The 11,078-nt window shown below is 40.1% G+C and overlaps 1 protein-coding gene across 1 annotated transcript in view; it reads right to left on the bottom strand.

Moving 5' to 3' along the window:
* Positions 1 to 721: 721 nt before the first annotated feature.
* The window catches only part of AIG1 (androgen induced 1), a 118,459-nt gene continuing 108,102 nt past the window's right edge, over positions 722 to 11,078 (bottom strand). Inside the window, exons 5-6 of the mRNA XM_072333520.1 lie at positions 4,564 to 4,727; positions 722 to 1,395 (exon numbers count right to left, since the gene is read on the bottom strand). Of these exons, the coding sequence (XP_072189621.1) occupies positions 1,358 to 1,395; positions 4,564 to 4,727 (202 nt within the window). The 3' untranslated portion in view covers positions 722 to 1,357. The remainder of the gene's footprint in view (positions 1,396 to 4,563; positions 4,728 to 11,078) is intronic.

The raw sequence follows: 11,078 nt of genomic DNA, 5'->3' as shown, positions 1-11,078 counted from the left end.
CCATGCTACTGCATTATTTCTACAATCAAATATACATAAACAACAGTGAATTTAAAAAAATAATGGGATGTATATCATGATTTTCATGAGATCTTTTTCCCCCCAAGCTGTTCCCAAGCAGAAACGTGGTCAAGTTATATCACAGCTTCACAGGAATCTCTGTAATAAAAATCACACATTAACATTATAGACCATTAAAGTGCTCTGTGTGTTAAAATAAACACACCTAAATACACCAGTGAATACATGTGAAATGTGAACATAAGAACGTTTGGATCTTTAGGTTACTTTCTCACAAAGTAATTTTTTGAAAATAATTCTGTTCACTTTGTTCTAATTCTACACAATTTTCATGCCCACTACAGCTCATCTTTGATTGACTGATCATTAAACAGAATTCTGTCAAGCTTAGACTGTCTCTAGTATTTTGGAACTGAATTCCTTATACAAAGGGGCATACCTTTAATTTTGAACATTTGCTGTCATACCTTCCCAAAGGAAAGCTTAAACGCACCTTCTGATACAACGCTAATGGCTCAGCCTCTGTATTGAGAACTTACAATCTGGAAATGCAGGACTGGGTCTTGAACTAGGAAAATAAGAAAAGTCCTCCTGCAGAAATAATATCATCTACAGCTGACAGTGGAAAACCTGAAAACATACAATTCAAATGTCATCAATCCATCTAGAATTTCAAGAATCAGCATGAAGAAACAAAAACTTGGGGTTAACTTGATCTTTATTTAGGCATTATTAAGAAATGTTGCATCATTTTCAGATAGTCTAACATGGCAAATAAAATCTTACTGAATTGATAAAATTATTAACATCACCAATTTAAGGCAACTGTCACATCATGTTACGTTTCTATTTCAGTCATACTGAATTCTTCTTTGGATACATTCATGCAATTAACTTTAAATATATTTTTACACTATACTTGGAAATACATTGGATTGTTTTGTTCCATATTAGACATATCTGGTTAAGCTTTTCTCAAACAATACAAAGAATGGTCTTGTTCTTCTTGGTGGAAATGGAAAGCCATAATGACTTAATGATTTAATGGCTTACTTGATGCAAGAAAAGCATGTTGAGAATGCCATGGAGATAAGTATACATCTTAAATGTGTATGTCACATGCAATCATGGAGAAATAGGAATGGAGGTTTAAACATAATTATTATTCTTAGCTAAAATAATTTTCCCTCCACAAAAACCCCCAAAATATCCTCGCACTGAGCAGAGGGCCCATTATCTGCCTTATTTCCAAAAGATTCCTCTCTGTGCCAACCTCTGTTGGGGATGAGAAATCTTCCATGGAGCCACGAGCGAGCCTCCATGTTGCATCTATTGTTCAATCCAATTTTGGCTTTTCTTTTTCTTCTTCAATACCTGAAAGCATATGGAGAACAGCTTTTAAAAATCTCTGAATGAATAAAACCAGAGTTTATTTAGAGAGGTTTCTTCTAAAGCATTAATCTTTCTTTCCCCTATATTGCCGTTGTTTCTCCTCTACTTGCTCACATGCTCTTACATGTGTTACCTCACCTGCTGTGCATGAAAAGAGCATCTGCACACCTGATGGCAGTGGTTGTCCAGTAATGAACAGCACAGTCCTCCCTCCCTCCCGACCACTTTCAAATCAGCCTCACCCCCTGCCGCTCTCTCAGCCTTTGACTGCTGCAGGGGACTGGGAACACTTAGTTCCCTCAACTCCTCTGCTTACCCACGAGCAAATTAAGGTGGATGTTATTATAGCTGAAGAGAAGCAGCTGGCTCTACCTGAATGCAAGTTTTAAAATCTCTGCTTAGGATTCAGTAAGTTTAGCCTCCTCTCCTATTTCAGCACTGGGTTTTTACAGATTTGCAAGTACATTTCCCTCTTTTGAGAGCACAGAAACAAAGGATCAAGTAGTGTTGATAGGGTACCTCTACTGGTAAGGGTCGCACCCCTCAGTGCCATCAGGAGGACTGTGCTGAGCGCAGGGCTCCTTAAAGATCTGATCTTTGCTGCAGAACTTTTCTCTCGTCTAAGCTGAGCAGCATCTGGGTTGGGCAGCAGATTGTGTTTTTTCTGGCAATGGAAACGTTCAGCTATTTCATATGCCTGTTTCTGGACAATGAATTACTATTGGTATCTGACAAAAGTATTGTTCTTCTGACTAGGCCCTCTCTGCCAAACATCTCAAATAAAAATATTTCTTTTGGAGGTTTTCAGGCCTGCTGCATGTTGGAAAAGAAGGACCTCTGAGGACTGGAGGCAAAAAAGGAGTAATTTTTGGGAACGTTGAGAGGAAAATCCAGTCACAAGTATCATCACCTGCTAATGCAGTCTATGCATAGATGGCAGTTACAGTAAAAGTCACAGTAAAAACGTAGCTAATTAATTCCAAGATGGGAAGCAGCGAGAGCCACGTGCTGTTAGAACACACAGCTGTGGAGCTGCCTTTATTGAAAGAAGCAGCAAGGAAACAAATGGGGCTGCCGCTGCCAGCAGCCTGAGGACAACAGCCCTGGGTGTCACTGGCAGACCTGTGTAGAGCCACGGTCACAGGTTTAGTAACCAAAACAAGAGGCTGGGTCCAAAAGATTACAGTGGGTTTACAAGGCTGCTCCAGAGCCAGCCTTGAGCCTTCTGCTGTAAGGAACTCCTCCAATAGTTTTAAACGAGTTGTTTTATTTGCCTTTTAAAAAGAGGCTCTTTCCTTTCTTCTCAATTGCACTGCTGCAGATGCATCAAATAGTTTGGCAGGAACACAGATACCCTCAAAACTGTAGACAGACACTGGCCAGTAGAAAGAGCAAACTTTTCCTTGCCTACCTTGTTTGTAGTTCCACTTGGAAATATCTAACTGCAAATCATGTTGTCAGTGGCGAGGCTTTATTTTATGCATCTCCATAGAAAAGGGGAAAAAAACCCCACAAACCTCCAAAGCTCAAAACAGCTCCCTTCCACCCCAGAAATCTCATAGCAGGCTGCTTTAATTTGAAAGCTTATGATTCAAACGCTCCTTTTAAACACACAGTTCTCAAAAACCATTTTCCTAACTCTTGCCAAGATGACAGATTGGCATTATTTTAAATTTCTGCTGTTTGTGGTACGCATGTTACACACTTCAGGTTTGGTTCACTCAAAGTGTTTCTAGCACAGCACAACAGCAGGTGACTCATGACATCCTCTGGATTGCAAGTGCTTGAGCTACAAAGGAGTTTGGATTTGTATTCTTTTATCAAATCAAGGAAATGACAGAGAGGATAATCGGGTCATGGAGAACCTACTGGGAGAATGACCCTATCAGCCTCTCTGGGATGGGAGGCCACAAGAAGCAGAGATCCATACTGTGCAAAATGAGGGAGATTTTCCACCATTTACTTATTCATGGACTTGGTAAGAACATGTGGTTCTTCACCACATTTCTATGATACATACATGATGTAGATTAAGTGAAAGCATTCCTTGCAGTTGCATTTTTTACAAGCTTGTTTCCTGTGTTAATTTAAATAAGTAATACAGATTGAACATGACATCAAACCAAGGACTCAAAACCACTGTGACCAATGATCACTGGTCCTAGGGTAAAACCAACATGATAACATTGCATCAAGGTGATAACATGAGCAAATGGCAAGTAAAACTGTTTGAGCTTCCAGAATCAGACTCTCCCGAGTACCACAGGACCTGTTAAAACAGATCTGTGTGAGCAGAAATGTACCACGTGAATTTATGGTGTATTAACAGGTGCACACTACATTTCCCAAAATGGGACGCAGACTGTTCTTACAATCACAATTTGTTACGGGCCCAGTGAAGGCAGTGACAGAATTCCTACTGAGTGAGGATTTCACTCCATTTGTGCTTTGCTCCTGCAGATTATGAATGTTGTTTGCTTACCTCAGGCATTTTGACAAATGAAAACATCTTCCATAGATTAAATAAGCCTACTTTTAACCTTGTTTTTGTCTTATCTTCCTCTTTCTTTACTTGGCAATGCCTGGCCTAGGCTTGCTAGGTGAATGTACAGCCTATAGAGTTGCTTGGTAGGTGAATGTACAGCCTATAGAGTTATGTTCACCCTGCACTACGGTGGTCTTTCATTCCTAATACTTGACCGATGTGAACATGTTAATTTTCTTTGAATAAACTTATAAGCAGAAGATACCTTCTATCTGGGAATTCTATGTTTTAAAAATTGTTATTTCCTAGTCAAAGCTTAACATTAACAGCATTCCTAAAATGATATTTTATTCTAGAGGCATTTAATGGGTTCATCAGCTAATAAGTGGGTTGTAAACCAAGTGGGTTGTAAACCTTTCAGGTAATTGCTAGCAGCTCTTAAATTAGTATTGGAAGTAATAAAAAAGAATACATATTCATAGCACATAATGTTCTCCAGCAGCCATTCCATTCATCTGACTGCTCTTAAGTAAGCAGGAAGTTTCAATGGAACTTCTGTCATTCTCCTCTGCTTTACCCTGCTAAAAATCTCTTTGACTTTCAGGGCAGCACATTCAGCCCTGACAGAGTATTACACAAGTTAATATTCCTAAAACAATACTCACATTTTTGAGTATCCCAAATGTAGTTGTTCAGGACCTCTCCCATCACGTAGAAAATGTTAATTATTACAGTAACAGCTGCAAAAAAGATTATTTTGACACCTGGGCTGAGGTGTTCAAGAAGTGGGTACACCCACACTCCTGTAACATGGTGAATCCAGCACACCCTGAAACAGAACAAAACAATCAAGTGATGACTCCTACAGCCCTGTTTTTAGAAAGCAGCTGTAACCTGAAAAGCAATCACTTGAAAGGACAGTGAGTTGCTATTAACTGCACCTCCTTGGAGTGCCCAGATGATATCTTCCCAGAACAGATATTAAAAATAACGAAACAAAGACTGATTTCCTGTACTGTTACAGCTTTGTTTTAAATTTTCAGGTTCCGATGCCTGCTACATTTATATTTACAAAGAATATAAACTCCCATTTCATATGTCAGCACGGGAATGCAGCACTTCCCCAGTTCCAAGCAAGTTCTTTCAAAAGGTGTTCAGTGCTCCTGCAGTTCTCATACAAAGCCTGACTTTCTGCTTTCTGGTGCATCTTGGTTTCATTTTGTACACATTTGTGTGTTTGCTGCTTTCCCCTCCATACCTGGCAAGTGCTTCAGTTTCTTCATTTGTTGGAGACATATGGTTCAGCTTCTCCTTAAAACAACCATTTCTTCAGCACCTGTGTTTCATAGGTTGCTCTAGTTTTTCTTCCAGCTACCTGATATGATTTGTGACTGAATGATTTTTTGCTAGACGGGACAAACTTATTTTAAAAAAACCATTCACCACAGTGAAATTCCACCCAGCTCCACACTCAATAAAGGAAAAGGAAACTTGCTCTTGTCACAGTCACTTTTAGCATTCATCTACAGTGGAGAACACTGGAACATTAACCCAAGAAACAGTATGTAAACCCTACCTCAATGCAGTCTGAAGGAGCACTCTAGGTATGTGGTTTCTCTGTGTGTGACTGCGCTGACACCTGTACCCTCTGGAAGGATGGGTGCTGCACAGAGATCTGACATGCTGAGTGGTGAAACTGGGGTGAGGGGCGGAGAGAGCTCATACATTCCAGCAGTTGGAAGCTAGGAAAGATAAGTGCTGCCAAAAAACTGAGCACACATCATGGTGGCTAACTAGGAAAAATGCTGAGTGGAAACAAGGCTGAGGCTCACAATTCTGAGGTGCTGGTCTCTCTGTAAGAACGTAAATTTGATCAGTTTGAGAGAGATGCCTGCAGTGAAACACAGCTAAAGAGGAGACCAAGCAACTGCAGAGAAAATTACTGATGGGGATTTCCATGTCCATATGATTTGCATCACTTGCTGATACTCTTTGTTTAAGGAAGACTTTTGATCACTATATCAACGGCCACAGGCTCCTGAAAAGCATTAAAAACCACTATAATGAATGCCTGTCACACAGAGAGCATAAAATCCCTGTTTAATGACTCTCTCTCACCCTGTACTGGTCCTTAGCTCCCCTGCATGATGAAGCTGTCCAGCACCATGAAGCATCTTTACGGAGGGACTTTTCAAGGGACCTTCTAAACGGTACCTATGTACTCAAATTCATGAACCAAGCAGAAGTGACATTTACTAGAATGCACTTATGTTGAAAAGAAGAAACATTTTCTAAATGTGACCAATGAGTCACTGCTGAGCTCCCGAATGTCATCTGTGTCTGGTTAGTTCAGAATTTCTAGTACATTGTATGAACTCTGTTCTTTGCTGCCCAGAAAGGTCGCCTTGTTTGGTGAGGCTGCTGGTGCGTTCCACATAGCTGCTGTACGCCTGTCACCAGTGCAGCTACAACGCAGGAACTCGTGCTCTGAGAACAGGGGGTACTGAGTACTGCTGTGATGACTGTCACACTCTCAGCAACCCTGACCTTCCTTCCAGCGAGCACCGTGTTTGGGCAGAGTGACATTGGCCTTGTCTCTGCTGAGCAGTGGTACACGGACTGCTCCTGTGTGGCCTGCACCTCGGAGGGGAGGCTGCCAGAGGACAACTGCTACCATGGAAACCTCACCTGATGGCCTTTCTGAGCAGCTCTCTAGCACAGCCCCGCACAAGGAGCTGATAAACCATGGGCATAAAGCCTCCATACAAGATTGTTGATTACTAACGCTAATGAGTGCCTTCAACATCACAATTCTAGTAGTCGTTATTCCAGTCCAAACTCATTATTAGATAAGCACAGGGAAGCATGCATTAAGATTTACTTAGGAGTGGAAATCTAGATCCAATTTAAGATCGTGTCAATGAACAGGTATGAAAAATGGGTTGTTAAGGCAAAAATGTATCGAGGAGAAAAAGTTTAAGGTAACGCTGGCCTGACTGCTTTGGAGAAGATAAAGTTGACTTTGAAGTTTCCCATGCTTTGGTTCTGTGGCAGCCCACAGAAGATGATTCTTTAGCCCCACACACATCCCAGGCTGGTTCTTGTTGTGGCTATAATTTAACAAATAACAGAACACGAGCATTTTCTTTGCTTTTATTTCCTGATCTTTCCTAGTATCACTCTCCTTTTCATCCAAAAGGGGGAACCTTACCCAGAACTATTAAACTGTAGAATATCTCCCAAAGGAGGTGATAGGCTTACAGCAGCTGAGTCATCCAAAACTCAAATGAACAAATCATTTGTGGGTACAGGCTAGGGACCAACTCTGTGCTTTCAGAGGCAGGTGCACAATGACCCAGAATAAAACTGTTCTACTTTTGATTTCTAACACCAAAGAAGTGATGTTTAAGGAAATTTTCATCAATTCCTTTTACCTTTTTAATTTTTCTTTTTCTCCAAAGACGTCGGACAGCTTATTCTACATCTAATCAGAATCATTACATTCGTGGCCATCTTAAGATGTTGGGCTCTTTATATTGCCAGCCAAACAGGTGTAAGCCATTTACAGGAGGAATTTATATCGTTTAGAAATTTTAAATACTAAAAAATAAATTCAATATACGATCATCAGGAAGTGAAAGCAATAGTCTCCCTCTTTTCCAATTTCTTATGCTGGATTCTTCACCAATTTGAACGTTGCTGAAGAATACATGAGTCAATAGGACTGTGCTACTGATATGGAATGGCTTTCATAGTCAGAAGATATCAAATCCCAGAAAACTGCTCCTGCAAATAATGTCATGCAAAACATACACAGCATGTCATCTGCTGGGATGGACAAAGATTAAGAGAAATTTGTGTTAGCAGAATGACAGAAACTCTGCAGATTTTGAGGTTGTCTATTTTGATAAATAATATTTAATTTTAAATACAGTAATGGTTGCTATGCTTTCTTCAACTGTATTTTAAGGAGATGCACAAGCAAGTGACAATGTATTATCTATGCATGTCATCTGTTCTGACTGTACTGTTGCTTTCACTGAAGCACTTGATATAGAGTTGGAGTGGAGGCAGAGTACAGTAGTCCATAACGGCTACGTCAGACCTATCACACCTAGGATTCATGAAGAATTCTGCACCTGAAAGCAGTGTTTTTCTTCCATCCTTCTTGTGGGTAAGATACAAATAATGCTAATGCCCTGACCTATTTCTGCTGCTTCTACTTCTGAATCTCTTCTGTTCTAAGTAATCCTGGCTCCAAATCTTTTCTTCTCTTTTGCACTGTCTCATCCATCACCTACCATCAGCCTTCCACTCTGATTTGAAAGCCCATCTCCCTCTTCCCCTTCAAGTTTTTTCCATTTACTTGCATGATTTCAGCTTGACGACCTATTATCTGCACATTTCCTTGCCCACGCTCCCTGTTAACCTTCTCTTACTTGTCTCAAGGATTTTTCATTTGGTCTTTGCCAATCGTTGATTCATCTGATCTGTACTGAATTTCTCTCCCCAGTGCTCACTTGAAAAAGCATGTATGGCCCCTTCCTGACATACAGACAAACAACGCACCCTGTATAGGAGACACATGCTGGGTTTCCTACTCCATCTGTGTCAATCCCTTCCATACTTTTTACCCTTCTCTTCTGAATTACAATGTTTGTCCTAGCAATTCGCATTCCTACCCTTTTGCCAACATATTCTGTTTCTGATCTTCCTTTCCTTCTATGGAGAACCACTAGAGGAAATCCTACAGCAAAACTGACAGCAGCTATCTCAAATTCATTACAAATTCTCAGAATGAACATTCGTTTCTTTAATTCATTCAAGAAGAATTCAGCAAATCATCCCATCTAATCTACATCTAATCTACAGAACTTTCACAAAGTCACTTGAAGATACACTTTATTTTCAAACAAAAGTTTAAAGATACCTAAGATATATAAATAGATCTCTCAAAGAATGAATCAAGTCCAAGCTTGGCACACGTGGAGACAACTCCTAGTGGATTTGAGGTAGCAACAAGAAAGGAGACCAAGTCTTTTTATCACAAACACGTAGTCCAGCAATAATGTGAGCAGTAGAGTCAGATTCTTAGGGTCTGCTTATTTGGCATCCTCAAGCACTCAAAAGCAGAGGGAACAAGAAAGCAATTTGAAATTAATGTACTGACCTCAGTTTATTTTAGGGACATATTAGGCTCTGATATTAGTTGCCATGAGGTCATTTGGATTAAAAGGAGCAACACATTTCTGGCTCTTTTCTGTTCCTTAACAACCAACTCCATACACTCACTGGCAGTATTTTCTGGTAGCACTGGCATGCTCCCAGGATTTCTTAGCGCAGTCTAGATTTAACAATTCAGTACAAATTATGACTTTTTCAAGCCATAGCAAATAAAGCCAATTGGTCTTTCCCATCTTATCCCATGGCCTAGATCCTTAAAGTCCATGTATGGAGTGCAACAGGAAATACAGGTCTGTGAATGCTGTGCCTGGGGACAGTTCCTTGAAAGCAATACAGAGTTCTCTTTCACAGACAGTGCATGAGCTAAGTGTGCCTGTCCAAATGCTCTCCTGACCAAAGGGATAGAATAATAAATAAATAAATAAAGTAGAAAAAGTAGAAAAAGTTTTTACTCTTTTACTCTTCAAATAATACATATAATACATCTCTGAATACTGTTTAGGTGATATCAAGCTATTTACCTATACTCTTCTAACTTCTGTAATTCTATTCAGAATTGTTTTCCTGCTTTCTCATTTATCAGATATACATAATAAAAACTCCCTATTTCACCGTCCCTTCCGTACAAGAAAGATTCATCCACACACAAAACAAACCGGGAGCTCTACCCTAGCTAGACTTGAAAAAAAAAAGCATTAACAAAATGTATATGTCCTTATAGCACAAAATGAGACTTGATACATAAACTGTGCAATACAGTAAGAAGGTTTCACCTGTGGCAGGGAGAGCACAAAATTCAGTGGTGAAACATTGAGGACATATGATTAGCCAACTTTCTCAATTTTATATTGAGAGAGCTTCAGAGAAAAAGCACTGCTGAGGGAAAAATGACACAGCAGACCTCTGACTTCCAGGTAAAAAAATATAAATGTAGAACTATGCACCAACAGGGGATCCAAGGGCAAACAAAGACACAAAGGAAGGAAGCTCCAAAAAGCTGCATGTAACTAGGTCATTTGCAGGAGTCAACTCATTCTAATGCACCATGCTAACCTTGAGGGGTCTAAAGTGTACAAGGGCAGCAAAACCTAATTATGTAATTACAAATTCTCTAAATGATTATGGTAATTAATTCTGTGGTTACTTAGCAGTAGGAGGATTGTGAACGCTAGCTGTGAAATGTAAGCACACTCTGAGATGGATGAAAGAAATACTCTTTTCATAGCTTCTCTTGGTTTCCCCAACCTGTGAACACCAGATACGCTGTATTTATATCAGTGAACCAGGACTTAGCTTGCAGCTTCAGCCAAGTCTTAGATAGAGGCTTCAATAACACTGCAGGCTGAAGCTGCAGAACTTGCAGATGATGGCACTGTGCGGTCTGTGTCTCCTTCTGGTCTCCCCCAGAAGATGACCAGAATCTCTTTCATAAACATGCAACAAGGAAAGGACTGTAACTGCAAATTTTAGCAAGATGACCTTTAGGTAGAATAAACCATTGTCTCACACCATTTTCTGAGAAATTACAACTTGGGAGAAGGCAAATTGCTTGAGAGCAGGCCTTCCGTTAAGCAAAAGCAAAGGTGGATGACAGTAGCCTGTAACTGGATATCTGCTTAGTAGTTAAGTATCTTAATGCTGAATCTTTTCCCTCTGCTTTATTTGTCCTAAAATTTCCTTTCACATTATACTTATAGCTGTAGGATGTAGATACACTGTAATAGGTGGGATCAAGGCACGGGAGTATCACGTTGATAATGTAACAGTTTCTTAGAAGACTTTAATACCCCTCTGGTTTTATTTCACTTGAGGACTAGACTGCTCCAGTTTTCTGTTTTACTGAGTGCTATCCCACGTGCCCAATCAGGTGATTGTGAGAAAACAGGCACTATCACTAGGTCAGATCACATGTACAACAACTCAGCCATCCTATCTCTAGGCACCTTTGGGGGAAGGTGGTAAATAAACAGCTGTTATGCATTACCATAAATAAGTT

Source organism: Excalfactoria chinensis, chromosome 3, assembly GCF_039878825.1.
Source record: "Excalfactoria chinensis isolate bCotChi1 chromosome 3, bCotChi1.hap2, whole genome shotgun sequence".
Classification (NCBI taxonomy): domain Eukaryota; kingdom Metazoa; phylum Chordata; class Aves; order Galliformes; family Phasianidae; genus Excalfactoria; species Excalfactoria chinensis.
The sequence above is the reverse complement of the archived record's forward strand: the minus strand, read 5'-3'. Positions and strand labels throughout refer to the sequence as shown.